The sequence below is a fragment of the Liolophura sinensis genome, chromosome 1 (genome assembly GCF_032854445.1).
Source record: "Liolophura sinensis isolate JHLJ2023 chromosome 1, CUHK_Ljap_v2, whole genome shotgun sequence".
Lineage (NCBI taxonomy): Eukaryota > Metazoa > Mollusca > Polyplacophora > Chitonida > Chitonidae > Liolophura > Liolophura sinensis.
The window spans coordinates 49,025,766-49,046,181 of record NC_088295.1 but is presented as its reverse complement, the minus strand read 5'-3'; the positions used below and the strand labels follow the sequence as shown (position 1 = coordinate 49,046,181).

The 20,416-nt window shown below is 39.6% G+C and overlaps 1 protein-coding gene across 1 annotated transcript; it reads right to left on the bottom strand.

Moving 5' to 3' along the window:
• Positions 1-14,263: 14,263 nt before the first annotated feature.
• On the bottom strand, positions 14,264-19,335 carry LOC135461702 (uncharacterized). The gene is made up of 4 exons (XM_064738905.1): positions 19,260-19,335; positions 17,226-17,336; positions 16,357-16,429; positions 14,264-15,723 (listed from the first exon to the last, which is right to left on the bottom strand). Exons 1-4 carry the CDS (start codon positions 19,333-19,335, stop codon positions 15,084-15,086), a joined length of 900 nt encoding a protein of 299 aa, XP_064594975.1. The 3' UTR covers positions 14,264-15,083.
• Between the last annotated feature and the right edge of the window lie 1,081 nt (positions 19,336-20,416).

Sequence of the window (20,416 nt, the reverse complement as noted above, 5' to 3'; positions counted from 1 at the left end):
GTTCTGTTGTCATTTCTCAGCATTGTTTCTGTACACTACTCCACATACAGCCTGACATAGGCGCTGTACTATGATACTGATGAATGAAAATTCGCTCTTGTATCTCCATGTTTGGTTTGCTTGAGGTTCGTTTCCAACAATGTGTAGGTCATATATAAATACATCCCTCTTTTGACAGGATGGTGTCACTAACCGGAGTAGATAGTGACCACTCGTTGTTAGGGTAGCGCTATGGAAACATAATTCATCCTGAAGAGCACACGTGACTCCTGTTAACACGTTACAGCTGCCATTATCTAATGCCACACTAGTGACAAGATGATAATCCTGATGGAATTTCTATAGTCGCTATCAGTATGATTGGACATTATTCGAGCGTGCAACACCCGTAAAAGCCAGGTGTTACTATATTTGCCTTCCTTATAATATAGAAAATTTTCCATTTCTACAAAAAGCGATTCTGTTGGTGAGCTGTAAACTTCTTCACAGTAAAGACGTTCAAGCTCTATGATTGTGAAAAATAGCACAGAGAGTAAAACCAGAGCAGCGAAGACAGTTTGAGAGTTAGTAAATGATAAAATACCAGTAAAATTGCTCAATCAAATATTCCCTTTTAACACCAATGAAATAAATAAATAAATCAGCATTAAATTAGCATTTAGCTATCAGACAAATTAATCGTTCAATGAAATAATAAATTCTTTATTCACGCACTTTCCATCCAATGTAAGAAAAGATGAGTCAGCTAATAACTAATTATGAACTGTATAGTGAATAACTGCCATGTTACTGAATACTTTCACAAGCTGGTATACTCACTCTCTGTAACTTAACACTCCACGGAAGAAAGGCAAACATGGCAGGCAATCAAGATGACAACTGTTCTGATAAACATTTTGACCTTTCGAAATCAAAGTTTTTCACTGTGGTAATATTACAAAATCTGCCAAAGGTAATCCACCAGTTTTCTCTCCCAGTCAGACCTTCTGGTATCAGATATTCATCGTAAAGTGGTCACCTCGTTGTGGTTTTTGCCCGACGCTCTGTTACCAAACGTTTACGCTATTATTGGTCTAACCTGACCCAACGTTGTCCCGCCTGGGACGTATTCTTGGGAGAGAGTCGACACTCCCTCTACCAGAAAGCACTGGGACTCGTCGATGTTATTATGAAGCACCGTGTTGTGGTGGCTGGTGTGACGAGGGATTAAGCTTTGACGCCCTCGTCTGTGTTGACCCGTTTAAGCGAGACGCTTTATTTAGAACTCTTTTTAATAACCCTGACATGGAAAACTCGCCCAGATTCTTTGAGTAAAACCGGTAGGGGTCTAGTCAGCCTAATAACTTTTTCGTATACAACCTGGAATTCATAAGAACTGACAGGCGCATTGTAGCGGTGCAGTAATTGCTCACAATACATCATTGCCCTCAGCTGGTATACCCTCAGCTGGTCAGATTGATACCAGCTACATAAAGTACTGTTCAAATATTAAACTTTTGGAGGTCAAGTCTCCATTGTATTACGTTTCCTTTGTAACTGAGGCCGAGTTGAAATTTTAATGTAAAAAGTAAGCATAATTCTCCTCTTGGTTGCTCGCCTTGTATGATTGCCGGTATGTTAAAAGTAGACGCACGGAATTCTTTCAGATTCGCTGTACAATTCTCGTTCACGGCAGCTTACCTTACGTCTTCTAATTCTGAACCAAAATATTAGTGTAAAATAATATTTTCCATATCTCCAGGTAATTTAATGCACATTGTCTATTTCATTTCAGTTAAAAGAGAAGCCGTTTATGGATAGATCAATTGCAAAAGGGGAGTTTCGAATTTGAACTCTTATCGTCAAAAAGGTCAAAAAAGTCCTGCTGTACGACATGACCTGTCAGAAATATTAGGTGGTTATTTTTGATTACATATACTACAACCTGAGGCGTGTGAAAAGTAATTTCGAACAGACCATCGATGGAGAAATTCGAAAAGCCGGGTGTTTGTGAACACCAGAAGTTCCCGAATGAGAGACGTGTTATTTATGATATAGTGAAATAGGTGAATGGTTAATTAAGGTCCTCAAAAGTTGCCTTACACCTTTGGCAAGTATGGTATAGTATGAATTCTTCTAACATTTAACATTTAAAACAGTTCACTCTCAAAACTGCCCTGTTGATTTTAAAAAACTGATATATTTTTTTATTTGATTGATGTTTTACGCCATACTCAAGAATATTTCACTTATATGACGGCGGCCAGCACTATGGTGGAAGGAAACCGGGAAGAGCCTCTGAAAAACCCACGACCATAAAGGTTGAAAAAATTATGTATGATCTTCATAAAAATATATGTCACTCTTCAGATGATAAGGCGTTTCTTAGCTTTACATTATAGGCAGTCATTTTTGTGGCACAATATGGGCGGGATCTAACATGAAGATTTGGCCTACATATGCTGTACGTTTCAAAAGCCCAAATGTCAAAAAAGCACAAAGTGTTTTGCTGTGTGTAGTTTATGGGTAGACATTCTTGAACAGTTTATGTTAGTTGTGTAGGCGTTGTTGGGTAAAATATTGTTGGGTAAAATATTTGTGGGAGCGGAGAAATTCGCGTTTCTTCAGAGTATGATAGCAACGCCTTTGATTTGTCTCCGGCAACATATAGACATATACACATACATTTGGCCAATATCATCCAAGAAACTAAAACGCATGATCCACTCAGCTCATACGCATCATCCACCCAGCCCACACCCATGATCCATCCAGCCCACACCCATGATCCACTTAACCCACACCCATGATCCAGTCAACCCACACCCATGATCCATCAGCCCATACTGATGATCCACTCAGCCTACACCAACCATCCACCCAGCCCACACCCTGATCCATCTGGCCCACACCCATTCTCTACCCATCCCACACCCATGATCCACCCAGCCCACACCCATGATCCACCCAGCCAATTCTGATGATCCACTCAACCTACACCATTATCCACCCAACCCACTCCCATGATCCACCCAGCCCAAGCCTATACACAACTTCTACCCAGCCCAAACTCATCGTCCACCTAGCCCACACCCGTGGTCCATCCAGTCCACACCCATCGTCTACCCAGCCCACACCCATCGTCTACTCAGCTCGTACCCATCATCCACCCAGCCCAAACCCATCGTCTACCCAACCCACACCCATTGTCTATTCAGCCCACATCCATGGTCTACCCAGCCCACACCATCGTTTACCCAGCCCACACCCATCGTCTACCCAACCCATACCCATCATTCACCCAGCACGCACCCACAATCCACCCAGCACACACCCATCATCCACCGTCATCCAAATTAACCTCCAGGTAACCGGGAAGTCCATGTGGGAAGCAATCATACCTCAAAATCAAACCAAGTGTCTGACAACCTGAACCACTGATCTGGCAGCTTGTTCCAACACACTACCACAGCGATGGACTAATGCTGGTCTCATTATACCTGTTTGTAAGCAGACACAGACGGTTTACATCAGTAATAGATCCATCAAATGCTTTTTTGCAAATAAATCGCACAGAAAACTCTAACTTAAATAATATATATTTCTCCACAGGACGAATTTGAATAACTTAAAGAACAGTTTTATACGAGAACATATTTCTTTCTCTCGTAGATAAAGAATCATAAACAGATTCTGTTAGAATCCAAACACTATGTGCTACTGTTAATTCCGCTTAAATGTAGATGCATGTATATAGTAATATTTACAGGATTCATCATGTACGGCATTAATTTCTTGAAAACCCCGCTGTTATAGTAAGGTGGTTACACTCCGTCAGTTCAGTGCAATTATGTGAGGGTCATTAGTGGGGTAACGGCGCTTATCTTCTTGTGGACTCACTGTAAATTCTGGTTCTCCATGTAACACTAAAACCCTGGTTTGCTATTTGTGGACTGTCTCTGTCGAGTTTTGATTCAGGAGCTTAACGGAGGGTTGTGTCATCTAGTTGATATACATGTATCTGGAGTATATATCAACTGAAGTTCTGGCTAAAGGCTTTTAACGTCAGTTTACCCTTAGTTAGTTCTGATTTATACCATATATGCTTTAGTACATGGGTCCGTTTCACAAAGTGATTTAGGCTTTAGTCTAAAATTGTAGTCCAAACTAAACTCTTTAATATATACATGACCTATAAAATGTTAAGCCCTGATTCTGTGTTAAGCCAGATTTGAGCATCCAGCACATCTGGTTGGAAAAATTAAACTTCTGCACTTATCCCAAAATGACATTGCGAAACAGACCCTGTAACATCTTTCATGTGTTCCCTGAGGACACAAGACACATGCTTTCCCTGAGGATACAAGGCACATGTTTTCCCTGAGGATACAAAACACGTGTTTTCCCTGAGGACACAAGACACATGCTTTCCCTGAGGATACAAGGCACATGCTTTCCCTGAGGATACAAGGCACATGTTTTCCCTGAGGATACAAAACACATGCTTTCCCTGAGGACACAAGACACATGCTTTCCCTGAGCATACAAGGCACATGTTTTCCCTGAGCATACAAGGCACATGCTTTGCCTCAGGACATAAGACACCTGCTTTCCCCGTGGATACAAGACACATGCTTTCCCTGAGAGCACAAGACACATGCTTTCCTTGAGGACACAAGGCACATGCTTTCCCTCAGGACATAAGACACATGCTTTCCTGTGGATACAAGACACATGCTCTCCCTGATGATACAAGACACATGCTTTCATAAGGATACAAGGCACATGCTCTCCCTGAGAACACAAGACACATGCTTTCCCTTAGGACACAAGACACATGTTTTCCCTGAGGTCACTAGACATACTTTCCCTGTGGACACAAGACACATGCTTTCCCTGTGGACACAAGACACATGCTTTCCTTGGGGATACAAGGCACATGCTTTCCCTGAGGATACAAGAGGCATGCTTTCCCTAAGGAGAACGCATGAAAAATACTTGATCTCACAAGCAAACAAACTCTTATGACAATCTTTCAGTCATATGAGGAGGAGGGGTCATTAGCTATGTGTCTGTATACTATATCTTCTCGTGGCTGTGCTGCCGCCACTGAAGTATCATGCCGAAGACACCAGACATGATTGCCATCAAGTTACACTATACTGACACCGGACCAACCACTCATGTTTCCTTGATTTAACCTCTCAGTGATTAGCGCAAAGGAAGGTAGCAACGAGTCTGGTATGACCCGACCCGGGTTAATCCAATGTTTCTTGAATTCAAGATGGACGCTCTAACCATTAGGCTACGGAAGCGGTCGAGACTATCAGAGAACAAGGCTGAACAAACAACAACATTACCTGGTAGAACCACAGAGGCAAGTAGATCGAAACTATATTAAATTTAATCCAGGCTTAAATTAATCTTAATAGCAGTTACATCCCAATACAAAGGTGATGGCACTTTAGTCCGGACTAATGTTAATACTGGGATTAAATGGGAGTTCCAATACGCTTTTGAACAACTCAGCTTAGCTGTTTAAGATCAGTAGCAAAAAAACAAAGGCGCTGATCAGATGACGATATGAATACATGTATACTGATACTGCCATATTGCTCATGAAAGATCTCCAGATGCGTGAAACATTTCACCATGTTTATTTTAGGCAGTTTCAATGTTTGCTGTGGCACTATTTTCAGATAAATCCAGGTCTTGGATGTCAAGTAATTTTGGGTCGGGTTGGTAAGATGAGCAGTCTCAGCAGGGGTTTGTTAGCCTTTTCTATAGTGCCAATCATCGCTTCTCCGCCACTTTTAATGTGTGAGCTTGACACCGCATGTCAATCATCAGCCTAACTTGATAAGAATGGTGCCCAGCAGTCCTAATGGTGATCCCCCGGATATCAGGCTGACGACAATATGAGCTGCAACGGAAAGTATTTAGTTAAGTACTTCAAATAGGAGACAATGTATCTTTGTGATAGAATGATTAGACCTCCAGGGTTCGTATTTACCAAAAACTTAACTTTAATCATAAATTGCACGTGCTTAAAAAAGACAAACTAAAAACCGGAAAAAAACTAATATTGTGTTTGGTGCATAGTTCTGCAGTAAATAATCAGTGTAAAAATATTGTACTTAATTCCTAGAGCAAAAATGTGAATTGTAGCAATGTTTGAATTTTTGACTTGAATTAAATATGGGTACTGTCTCGTAAAATTCAGTCTAAGGCTCAATAGAGGCTCAGTCTCAATGCAGTCAATAACAGTCTACGATACCGAAATATACTTTCAAGTTTTAAATATTTTTGGAACAGAATTACACGCATTAAAATATATGAATTTTAAAACAGGACTTGATGTCCACACATTTAATGCTGGTTATCCATAAAGTCACTAGAACTTTCTTAAATTTATGTTTGGCCATTCACAAAATTACTTTGTATCGAGTAACGTTTATTAATGCATGTAAAGATCTATCCTGAGCGTGCATACAGTGTTTAGAGGAACAAAAAGGAAACAATTTGGAACGTCATCGATGCTTAACACGGTCAAGATGACCCATAAAATAAATTTTAGAAATCAAATCCTGTGGATATTGGATACTTCCGAAAATGTTCTTAGACGAATATTCCTCAAATGCTCGTTGACCTTGTGTCAATCTGCTTCTGCTCCAGCAAGATTCCTTATCAGAGCATCGGTTACTTACTGCTGTCAGGAATCTCACGGTCCTCATTCAAGCCAGGTATCGGTTGTGACGTAGGTGATGAGGTGAAATTCGATACATAACCCCACGTAGAGACAGGCGTCGACTTTCTAGTGGTGACAGTTGGTAACGTTGGAGTCTCAGGGGTCAATGTTGTTGTTGTTTTAATTGTCGTCGTTGTTAGCGTTTTTGATGTTGGTGTTTTTGTTGTTGGCGTTTTCAACGTAGGTGTTTTTGTTGTTGCCGTCCTCGACACCTTGGTTGCAATGGTTGTTGTGGGACCTGTTTGGAGAAGACATCACTGGCAATCAAATATACTGGCTTTTTCACTTGAACAGTAAAAAAAAAGAAATGAGGTGATTAGGATTACCGCTTTAAAGAATGATCCTAGACGCATTTCTTTGCTTTTGTCATTATAGAAAACGATTTGTAGAATACAAGCCGCGTGAGGCTGAACTCTTGTGAACACTGAAAAATGTTGACCTAAAATCAAACTTCAGAGAGTCTTTTCCACGTGCAAACGTACAGACCGGTATTTTTAGCATGACTGACAACGACAGGGAAACATGGTAATTTTATAGCAGAATAAAAATGACAGAATACCTTCGTAACAGCTGTACCGGACAATACCGTAGGAACTTAAATATTGCATTCCATTGCAGAACATCACATAGCCTGTCAAATCTATAGACGAGCAGGCCGCTTTGTTGAGACAAATATTTCGCTGAATGCTCAATATTGGACCCGAGACTCGCTCTACGCAATCTGTGCCGTCTGCTCACACGGAACGGTTTTCGCTGCGTATTGGACTTCTATCACATTAATCAGTTGTCCCCTAGGGCAGGTCATATTAGCAGGCTCACAGTAAGTGCTGGCAACAGGCATGGCAGTGGCTACAATAGAACAGTGGTTTGAAAGTGATATTTTAGAGCGCTTAGGCAGATATATCAGATCTGAAAACTTTTCTGTCTTCAGAAGGCTATTATTTATTTATTTATTTATTTCATTAGTGTTTTGCCCCGTACTCAAGAATATTTCACTTATACGACGCCGGCCAGTATTATGGTGAGAGAAAACCGGGCAGAGCCCGAGGGAAACCCACGACCAGAAGGTGAATTAAACATATTTGTAGGCTTGTGTCACACGAAATCTCTAATAAACTCAAGAAGTGTGTTAATAGAAGAAAAAAACCCAAATCGATTCGAATCTGCAATTCACTGATATCTATAGGAAAAACAAAGCACTCGTAAAATGCGAAAACAAGATTAACAACTAACAATAAGCAGGTTTCAATTTTAACAGAAAAACACAGCTGAAACTCAGTTTTTAAATGACATACAGGTAGACACATATGTCCGCATATTTTAAGCAGAAATCAAACATGTCATTTGGCCTTTAAATAAAGCTGTTCATATACATACAGTGAAATTGCTACCCCTAAAAATACACAGGTACAAATCCCCCGTATAAACTGGATGTACGAAATTTTAGTAATGTGGCCTCTGCGCTTTGCTGATGGATGCGCCAGTTTGTGTAATTCTGAATATACTTGTCATTTGTCGTCCTAAATTTGACTTTAACCCGGGACATTTGCTCTATATCTAATTTCATATGTAATGGTTTTAATTGCATTTGTTGATTTAAAACAGTTTTACAACGTGACTTGGCTTCTGCCTGTGAAATTAAGAGCAGGAAACCGCCCAATAGCCCAAAGACTAACCAGTGAAACAACAGATATGGGACAAACCTCCTGACTATAAGCTGCTACTGAGTTAACGTTACCTGGATTAGAACTTCCGATCTCATTCATCAAGAGCTGTAGTTGTATAAATCGAGGCAATATAGGAGGCTCAACCATCGTTGGTAATTTCAGAATGACACGAATCAAAAATATTTGTTGTTAATTATTACTTGAAAGTGAATTATCAACTCACCTGTGAAATAAAGCAAATAATGAAGAGACATCGTAGTTTTGTTGCATTACGACTCTATAAATAACCCGACGAAAATTCGGCTATTGTCTTATAAAGTCTTGCGATGGGCATTCCATTGACTTTTTCATCTATTTCTGGATACCTCTCCGGTCGTAAGTGGGAAGGTCTTCCAGCAACCTGCGGATGGTCGTGGGTCTCCCCAGGGCTGTGCCCGGTTCCTCCCACCATAATACTGTCCGCCGTCGTATAAGTGAAAAATTCTTGAGTACGGTGTAAAACACCAATCAGAAAAATAAACATTTCTGGATATGTGAACGAATATTTGACGCAGACTTGTAAATATAAGCCATTAGTGTACGACAAAAACTGAATCACAAGAAACAGAAAGAAAACATAAATGCATACTCGCTCGTCTATAAAAATGATTTGCTTGTATGCTGTAACACTCGCTCTGCTAGCTCCACCCTCGACGTTAGCAAAGCTCTTCTGTTGTATACGTACTGAAGTTACAGCGGTAGATAATGATCCCAAATGTGGTAATGCCGCACTCTGTCTGATAACCGCTCACATCAATGATGTTACACACTTGCACACCGTTACACAGAGATTGCTGCATAGTCAGTATTATAACGTTCATGCGCACTTGGCAAGTACAGGACTTTCCGTGGGACAGTTGTGGTCTGTTGTCATGTACAACTCATCCACCGCGACCTCAAAGCCGACTGGGCACTTGGCGAGTTTGGACTGGCACGTGTATGTCCATTTCTCTAGATTTGCTGACCAAGTGAAAAAACACAATCATAAGGGTAATACTATAATATGTTTTTTGCGTATTACTTGTACATTTTTGTGTGTGTGTGTGGGGGGGGGGGGGAATACTCTTCATTTTCCTTGGTTTAAAATAAGCTGTGCGACTTCAATTTTCCCCCCCAAAAAATCGTCATTTCGTAAAAAGACTATGAAATGTGCCATAAATAGACCTATCATTAATACATAGGCCTACCATCATACGTAGGCCTATCATCAATACATGAGTGTATTCTTAAACATGATATTGCGAAATCCACGTGCCTATAATCATATGAATAAATGAGCGCATAAGTACGACGTGAGACTATGGGACATGAACCGTAACCCAGTCCATACAACACTGGACTGATATTACACAAACACTAGTCTATTTGTATGGGCATAAACGACAAGCCTTTTAGTCATACATTGGACTGTAATCACACAAACAGGAGCCAATTCGTTGTAGATGAAGCTATATCACACAAAACCACGCATCTTCTCGTACCACTTAGGACTATTGCGACTTACGGAAGCATTGATCTGTTTCTTTACAAGTGACACTGGTGTAATTGATACCATACACATGGTACAGATGTTTAGTGCACGATAAATACTAAGGTAAAAAAAAACTAATGGAATAATCGTCGACAATGTATATATGTAGTGAATGATAGATTCAGAATACTTGGCTGTTGTTCGACAGATTTGAGCACTCACCTGGTATCGTTGTTTGACCACTGCCACAAAGGAATGTCCAAGAAATCAGCAAAAGCACGATTGGACGCATGTTTCTGTCTAATATGCCCGTGTATACGCACGTGTGTATGTGTTAGATCTAACCGTCTGGAATCGCAACACTCGACAAGCCCTGAAAGTACAACCAATAAGCAACACGTTTAGCGAACATCGTCAAAAGAAGAACACACTTTTCTTTCTGGTTCAGTGGGTCGAAAAACTGCATCCTACTGACCTCAACAACAACAAACATGGAATTTCCCATGGTATATTTCTGGTTCAGTGGGTTGAAAAACTCTATCCTTCTGACCTCAACAACAACAAACATGGAATTTCCCCCATAACAGGCGAAACACGTTCATAACTACATATATCTTAACATAACTTTTTTCAGAATATATCGATCTGGATTATAAGGTTTATACTTTATGTACGAGAACTGGTTTATTCCTGTCACAGATTTGTCAATGACAATTTCGTCATTATAAAATAGGAACACATTCTTTCTTTCTTTCTTTAATCAGGTTTACCTGCAGAGGCATGTGAAAATACTTACAAACATATTAAACTTTTTTCTCCTCTTTTCTGAAACCATTCAAACAGGGCGAAAGCGTGATCCATACAAAGGAGTTCCGACTGTGTTAAATATTACTTTTACGATTTAACCATTGTTTTTTGAAACTTACCAGTCTCGAACCAACAAGTTCGCTCTTCTCAGGGTGGAGATGGCCAGACGGTCAAATTATCTATATTCAGTCCAGTTTAGTATAGGTTTTTTTTACCTATAGCTATGAGCATCACAGTTCCTACTTGCGTATTACTGTCAGTTTACGGATCTAGACAGTGCAATGCAGGTCTTCTATTCCCTATCACTTTTTGATGTCTTGTGAACCTTTTGTGAACCTAAACTGGAAAGACGATGGAATTTGATAGATTTAACACCTTTCAAAGATTAAAAAACTCAATGCATGCCTCGATTTAGAAAGCCTACAAAACGGGCGTGTCTCCTCCCGTGTTCGTTTAGCACAGATTATATACACCAGGGGGATATTGTCCGTTTGAAAGAGACACTGTATTACTGAACTCGAGCGTCAGGTTTAAACCGGATACCATATGTACTGTATAGGCCGTTTTATCTTCTTCTCGTGTAAATTGTTCGCTATTCTATGAGGTTAATAAATCTCAGGCCGCAACAAAGGCATAACGGTTGTATATATCATTGAAGATGTATATTTTTAGATGGTTATACGCTCCTCTTTGTAAAAATTAAATAGGTAGATACTCTTCGCGAATGATACCGTTTACTAATTCCGCCTTTTTTGTGACGTGATCAAATTGAAGGCAGGTATAGATTCCCTTATATGCCTTAGTTACAGCTGAAGGTCAGAGAAACCAGCCGTAGACTTCCCCTGAGAAATAAATATAATAGTACCACCTATGATACAACATAATTGGTGTTACGGATATCTCAAAAACGACTATCGATTTTTAAACATCTTTACAGTTTACAAGTGATACAGAAATATAGTCGTTTTGAAGATTGGATTTAAAATGAGCAGCTGTATAAGAAAACCGCATTTACAACTGTATTCGGGTAATAGCATACGCAACCAATTAATTAAACCAGTTTTGTCAGGTATTCAGACTATATATATATAATGTTCTGCCTGTCTTCTCGTGTGTCTCATTCTGATCTAAAGATCAATGTATCCATCAGTCTTCTCGTGTGTCTCATTCTGATCTAAAGATCAATGTATCCATGTACATGCATTCCAGCTGGTACACACCTGCATGTAGCATTGAAGGATTTCAGCGAATTCCAAGAGAGGCATGCTGTTGATCCACATTCGTCCACGAGTCATAAAATAATTGTCAATATTTATATGATCTTCGTGAAAGGGGATACTTCAGTTAAGATCTTCTGCCGTCTCAGGTCAGTATGATACTTCTGCATTGTTTTCTTTATTAAATTAAATGATAATTTAATACAGTGATGACAATACAGTATTTTGATCAATTCTACCCGAATGGCGTCTAATATATTGCAATGAACATCACTGCATACTTTTTACCTACCTGCTTAAGCCATGGTGCCAGGGGCTATACACGTTACTGCTTTTTAGGCATTTACACGAGCAATTAGAATAAAAACCTATCTGAGGATGATAAGTGATTGGATTTTACCGGTAACACGTGTAACCATTTGCCAGGTATCACATTGTAATCACTTTCTATGTTATTTTATTATATATTTGGTCTTTTATTGTATTTTATCACATTATACCATTTCTAAAGAATGGATATTTTTCTCTTAAGAATAAACGTGGGGCATCCGCCGGAACATTCATCTATAAAGCCTTTATCTCACCGCAACTTATGGGCCTGTGACCAATATGATCGCTGGATCGAATCCAAGTTTTGTTAGTTTGTCTTAACAGCGAATAGTCCATGGTGATTTACTAGGGACACGATATATTACTTTATTCATTTATTTATTTGATGAATTTTTTATGCCGTATTCAAAAATATTTCTGTTATATGACAACGGCCAACACTATGGTGGGAGGAAACCAGGCAGAGCCCGGGAGACACAAACGACCATCCGCAGGTTGCTGTCAGACCTTCCTATGCACGGCTGGAGAGAAAAACTTTTACTTTAACGGATTATATGTGATTCAGCCCCAAAGGTAGCATTATATATACACAGTTTGGAAGTTGTCTAAAAGCGTAAGAAAAACACGTTTTAAAGATTTGTAAGTATAAAAGAATTCATATCATCTATTGGCCATTAGAACTTCCCTGTCGACGTGGTAACAGTCAAAGTTTACAGCAGAGGTTCTATTCGGAATGGTAGTTCCCTGTAGTCAAAGCACACTATATTTTGTAATTCTAGCCAAACAAATTCATTCCGCATGACTGGTCTCATAAACTTCTACTATAGACTTATGTGTTACATCCTTAACAACCTGCTGACAAGAAAGAACTTTATAAAATGACACCATATGTGATGCTTCCATATATAATGCATTTTGTTTACATTCAGGAAGGATGAACATCGTCATTGTCAAGCCCTTTCAGGATTTCGATGATTCTCATTGTTGAACAAGTTGTATAATTGAATGCCATTTAAACATGAATTCATCGGGAAGAAACTCAAACTACGGAAGCCGAAAGTTTTCACCTCTACAGCGTGGTACACATTACCGTATTGCCCCAAAACGATACACAGAAGACACTACCCAGACTTCCGTATATTTAAACACAGATTCGTGCTCTTTATTCGGAGTAGTATTTGTATTTATAATCGACCGAGCTTGAATGCAGCCTGGCTAGAACATTCCTGTACTAGTTGCTTTTTCGTGATAAAAATAAATGACATAAGTGGCCCTCTCTTGTGTCACTTGCCAGCTGAGGAACACGTCTTCAAGCTGTTCACCAAGATTTTGGCCCATTTTTTGCTTGGTATAGATATCAAATTGTCCGCTGTTTCCAAATATCTTCCTTAATCGCCTCAATCAACCAATGAAGTAGCTTATCCCGTGTAATGTTGATTCGGGTCCAAGCTGAACAGGCCATTAGCTCTTTCACTTAATGAGTAATATGCTATCAAAACGTCATAGCAAAGACAGACAATGAATAATACCTTACACAGCTTGAGGTCTATTTACATTAAGTGAAAGGGTTCCCCATTAGTCCGGGGTTCAATTACGCATCCATCCATCATTAAACGAAACCATAGGTCAAAATTAGCTATAAAATGATTAAATTATGTGCATGTCGATGTTTTTTCTGCAGCTCATGCGTACTTAGTGAAAAGTTTTCTTCTAGGAATCGTGTGTGAAAATGTGCGTAGAACTGGCTCTAACGACCTATACAAAGGCTATTCCACTTTGTATAATCCACATAACACATATAACCGCTCATCTCTTTCGCACATAAAAAACATAACTTGATTTACCGGTTTAGTATCTTTTCACCGTTTCAGCCATTGTATGTATACAGGTGTACCGTCTAAATGCTTCTGTTATATAATGAATTGAACTTTTGTACAGTACTGTCAGGCATTTGGTATCTCAGACTGACGGTGTTTCTCTGCAAGGACTGGTACCCCTGAATGCTAATTCAATACATCAAAAAGTTTATAGCAACATCACATATTTTCAACATAAAACACAATCTGCATATGGCACTATTATCTACTATATAGCACTATATACATGTTCAGCAATATATACGCTTTACATAGCGAGAAATAGCGGGCATGAAGGAGAAAATAATAGCAAACATTGGATTAACCACATATTTTAACATCTAAACTACTATATATTTTGGTACTACTTCAAAAGCATAACCATCACATGCAGCAATAACTTCTATAGTCATTTATATACAGCAAAACATTATATATGTATAAGCACTTATTGAAACAACTGTTGATTTGGTCAAATGTACAAAACTTGACCGTCATCACATGGCATAAGGGACTATGGCACAATTATGTATATTTACACGTACTCCATCAATTCTGTTCTGGAATACTTACTAACACTAATTACAGAATACACAGCCCAGTGTTTGCCACATCGGACACGTTTACATTTCATCGATGTTTATACGGCATCCTCTACAACTTGTACCATGTACATTTAACATGACACAACACGATACTCCCCGACAGTTGCACAACAGTTTCGAACTGTTCTAGAACGCTTACCAGTATTAACCACAGAATGCCTAGTCCAGTGTTTGCCATCTTGGATATATTTACATTGGGTTCTCTGCTGGTTGAACCATGTACATGGAATATGACAAATCAAGAAAACAAGACAGAGTTGTCAAACTATTTCAAGCAATTCTGGAGCGTTTACCAACACTGACTGCAGGACAGACATTACAGTCTTTCCCATATATGACACATTTACATCTATTTCATCAGTATTTACATAGGGTCCTCTTTTAGTTGTACCCCTTGCTTATTGACCTTAGCGTACATTCCACTGATCACCTTGTCCCTGTCCTCGGAGAGACCCTCGCGCAGTGTGACCTGCTCAGAATGACCACCGTCCGGACTCCCTCTGCCGGTGTATTCGTCGTCGGGAGCAAATCTGACGCGATTTCCGCCAGGAGGAGAGTTTTTATCGGGATCGTGAGAACCCTCGTCATCACTGACGTCATCGGGGGTGAAAGCCACGTTGGTGTAGGTTGAACCCTCGTTGCTCAGCTTAGCTTTTTCATAGTTCTGTCTGATTAGAGGCTTTCCCGGAGACGTCTCGTTCTCGGGTGAGACTGTCTCGTAATGAGAAGGCGGTTGGGGCTCCTCCGTCTCTATGGTAACGACTGCCGCCTTAGCGCTCTTATGAGGAAGCGCGTAAAGGCCTTGAGGGTAGGATGGATTTTCTACTTGTCCATTGTCGTCAAAAGTGCTGGGGGTGAGATCAGGACGGTTCCAGTTGGAATCCTCTTTGAATCTGGGCGCTGTTTTCACCCTGTTGTCGTCACCTCTCTTGACGATGTTCACTTCTGTGACGCTCTCTTTCCTGACATCTGGACGATCTATACTCGTTTTGCCTCGGTTACGCCTGTGAAACAATAGGTATGTTGAAGCAACAGAACACGGCAAAGCAGTCGAATGCACACTAGAAAATAATCTGCTAAAATGACAGGCTATGTTTTCTGAGAGATGGCATATCGCTACAAACTATTATGTTTTACAGGTCTTGTTCTTTTGTCGATGCAAAGGATACTGCGTTGTCTGTAACATAATACTATGTTCAAATAACAATCTATTGTGAGGTCACTCAGAAAAAGCTTTATTTTAAATTTACGACATTAGTTTTTAGAATGTGGCAATCCTGGTTTGACAAAACATCGAAACACACTTAATGTTTTCAACAGTAAAAAGCACGACTTGAACTTCACCCCTAAAAGGACTCTTCCTGTTGACAATATTGGCACAGTTTTTGATTCATTGTTGCCGATAATATCTGTGCTCAGAATAAGCTCAGGAAAAATTCAAAAAAAAAAAAAAGAAAAAGACAAACATACAAAAACAAACAGCAACATACTGCAAAAAACACAACAAAGTAATAATATAAGGTTTAACATGCCGTAATTTCTTTCCACGGATGAAATGTATGCAAATGAAAACTGATATCAGAACTGATGTTCCCCTGGAATGAGATTAGCATGACAACTTCTACTGCGCTGCTTACCATATACAGCAGATTATAATACAGATGATTAGAATAAGTCCCAGAGTAGCTCCAGCCGCCACAGCGATCGGAACTGAAACAGCAAGGAATGAAGGGATCATTTGAGTTGAACACCACATTGGCCATACTTCAGCCATATTATGGTCATAAGGCCTAGGTACACTTGTACTTTTAATGATACTTGGGCAATAAACAACCCAGGAACAATGTCCCTCTGACCGTGTAACAGTGATGGATGGACGAACATAGGTGGGGATTGTCCAAAATGTGATTTAAAATGTGACAGAGGTATTATGTGCAAACTTGACAAAGTGTCAAGAAGCTCTTGCCCTCAGCAAGTTGACGAGCCATTATTTATTTATTAAATTTTCTGACTGTTATTTAAGGCCATGAACAAGATTTTTTCCCTGACGGGAGCCATTAACATGAAGATATTAACGTCTTAGACCCGATGTTAAGATTGGTGGGTGGAGGAATCAAGATTGGAATTTGTCGAAAAGGACAAACCGAAGTTTTAGACAACACTCTCGTACAAAGCCCACTCAGACTTATTTGGTATACTGAAACATGGATTACAGAATTTGATTGGTGTTATACGTCGAACGGACAAACATTTCACTTGTATGATGGCTTTCAAGTTACTGAATGAAGAAAGACTGGTGAATCCTGGAGAAAACCACCTGTGAAGAAATTGCAGGCGAATCAACCGGGCTTCTCATTGGTGGCCTTTCCAGAGGATCCATCAAATGAAGCGGTCACTTTCACACAAGTCGACAGACAGTAATCATCATTTGTTCTCTTTATTTAACGAATTTATATGGAAGTATCGCAAGACATTCAAAACTATACATATAAAGAGAGAAACTCACTGATGTATGGGAAGGGTTCTGTAGCAGAAGCGGCTGTTGTAGGCTGTGGGGATGCCGGGACTGTACTGTTTGGTGTCTTTGTTAACTGGGTAGTTGTAGGAGGATTCGGATCTGAGGGAAAATTAAAGATCAAAATAACATTGTTTTATCATCTGCTAACAGGCGTCATTGTCATCCTAATATTCATAAAGCCACCAAACACCATATGCTGAAAAGGCATCAGGTATTGATAAACGATAGTAAGAATGTTCGAATCAAAATGAAGTAGAGGAGCAACACGCAAAAATGTCTTGAAAGGAAAAGAGATAATACTTAATAAAAAGGAAAAAGAAAACATATACTGAAACGGCGGCAAACAATATTTTCTGGAAATACAGCAGACAAAACTGTACTTGTAATAACGAAGTGTTATCTGATTTAGCTAATTTTATTATTCTGATATTGTTATGCATGACACGTGAGACTGTCATTGTTACTATTATTTTAGATTTGGAACTTTCTATTTTCAATTAAAATGTGTTTTTCTTCCACATTTAGAACAGATAAATGTGCACAGTTTTGTAAGATGTTGAAAAGCACATTACTGGAAACCATGATATTAATTTTGTTGCATACAATGGAAGTCAGAAAATATTTTGTCTATATACTCACCATTGTAACATGTGTAACTGACGCCTAAAAATTTGGCCATAGTGGAAGTAGGACATTGTTTGGAGAACACTTGAGTCAAAGTCAAGGTCACAAAAACGACTACCGTTACACCGGAAGCGTGTGCCAGATATAAAAATCCCTTTTGCAGGGAAAGAATCAGCTATTATCAACACATTATTGGAGGCCATGGCATTAACTTTGTTGAGTAGAGTAGAAGTCAGAAAGTATATTGTATATATACTCACCATTGTAACATGTGTAACTGACGGCTAAAAAATTGGCCGTACTGGAAGTAGCACACATTTGGAGAATAGTTTGGTCAAAGCGAAGGTCACAAAAACGACTACCGTTACACCGGAAACGTGTGTTAGATACAAAATTCTCTTTTGCAGAGTAAGATTCATAACAATCAGCAACAGAATCCACCGGATCAGTGAGGTTACTGGGACAGAATTCTGCTTTATAAGCTACGGATGCATCGGTTATGTTGAAAAGGTGTCTCTCCGGACAGGCCACTGTCACTGCAGTGCTTAGGCATATATATGTCCATCTTGTGTCGTCTGTAAACATAAATAGAGTTTTGTTATAACCAAATAGAATACAAGGCACTTCAGATTTTGTGGAAGCGAAAGACGTACACTTGTGTACTGGATTTAAAGTTAACACCAATGTGCTGTTTCCACGGATTGGCAATTGCTTAGCGATTACTCGCACGATAATTCATAACATAAGGCACGCTGCGGTGTTTCTTTAACACACGCTGTAGTGCAGAGCCAATGAAATATGACCCATTTTAAAACATTGGGAAAGGATTTTGCTGGGGTGGTTTGATGAAGGTATTAGATTATACAGGGATGTACAGTCGTCAACGCAGAACAGTGACGAAAGAACAGTGACGAATGCGCTAAGCAATTGTATGTCCATAGAAACAGGGCTTTACTCAAGAGGTTTCATTTACACGACGGTTCTACGCTCGTTATTGCAATGGGCGGAAAGGAAAACCTGTTAGAACTTTGTTGTATGAAGCAGTTGAAGTCACAATTCAAAGCTAAATGATACTTTATTTCACCTTAAGTTTAGCTTTTCTCACGTGACACTTTTGCTTCATTCGTGATTGAAGTCTTGCCTTATAAGATCACTCAACGAATTGTTAATTTCTTATTGGCAAAACTTTGCATCGAAGGAATCAGTTACGGTGTTTATATGCAACCAAAAGTACATTTTTACATACCAAAATTTAGGTGAAATACAGTATTGTAAGACAGTGTAAGACAGATGGAAGTTTTACATGAGGACAGTTATGTTTCAAGAATATGACAGCATATTGACCGCCTCTTTAAGGTCAGATAGTTTTTGGCATAAAAAGAAATGATGAAATCTTACTCTGAGAAGCTACCAGTTTCGTCGACAGTCCCACTACCAGCAGCAGCGACAGCTTGTATATACCCAGGTGGTCCATTGCTTGGGGAAAACAGAAGTTTGTTTGTATGTGTTTGTGCCTACAACAGTCAGATGATTATGGCTAACATCCACGAACAGAGCTGAGCGTTACATGTCAGCACAAACACAAAAGTGAAACCTTTTACCAGGAAGTAGACGAGACTAGTATCCCTTGAAGAATAGATGTTAACACGACCTTTTTTCTGTGTAAGAGTTCAAAATCCTGTATCAATGGTCCTTCCTTGTGCCACCTTTCTTGTGCCAAGATGTCTTTCACAGGTGAGATGGTTATTTACTGCTGTCAACTGTACATTTCTTCGCTTTTGCACCAAACGTCTTTACTTCCTTGGAACGGTCTTCGTTGTAAGGTTAGCCCTTCTCTCAGCCTCTTTGCTGTCACATTAAGCCAAATGTCAACTGCCGGTTTAACCACGTTTTAAACGGCGTCAACAGCAACCGTGTCTCCCGAGTTCCTGTACGATTACAAACAGACTACAACACGTCATGTGGGCGAGGTTTTACGTCATCTGGTACCTGGAACTTTAAGCTCAATCTGCTTCAAACTTAAACACTCTAGCCGTCTACCGCTCTCTTCTGCATATTCTTACCACCCTTCACATGAGAGTTGTGACTTTAAAATAGTAATAAAACGGATTAAAACATGTAATACATACAATATTGACTAGTACAAATGACACAGGCTGGATCAGTTGTCCTACGTAAGACTTGGCCGTCTTAGTCACAGTACAGCTGAGAGAAGATCAGGGCTTGTATACCATTATACCCACATTCAGGTTTGCGACAACCTACCTGACCAAACGTAGACACGCTTTTGTGGCACCCAGTTGTGTGTGTTTTCAGTTATAAAGTCATTAATCAAAAAAGAGCTGAAAGGCCTTTGGAATTCTTCGCCAGTCCAGTGACAAAGGCGAGCAGCCAGTAAGGAACAAGTATGTTCGTGTGAGCGCAGGCGTGAAGAGTAAGTATAGGCCTAGATGTAGTAGAAGGAAATACAGTGTGACTGGTTCGCTATGAATACTATATATGGAAGGGTTTACCGAGCAAACTGTAAAAAAAAAAAATCTGGGTAAGTGTATGTA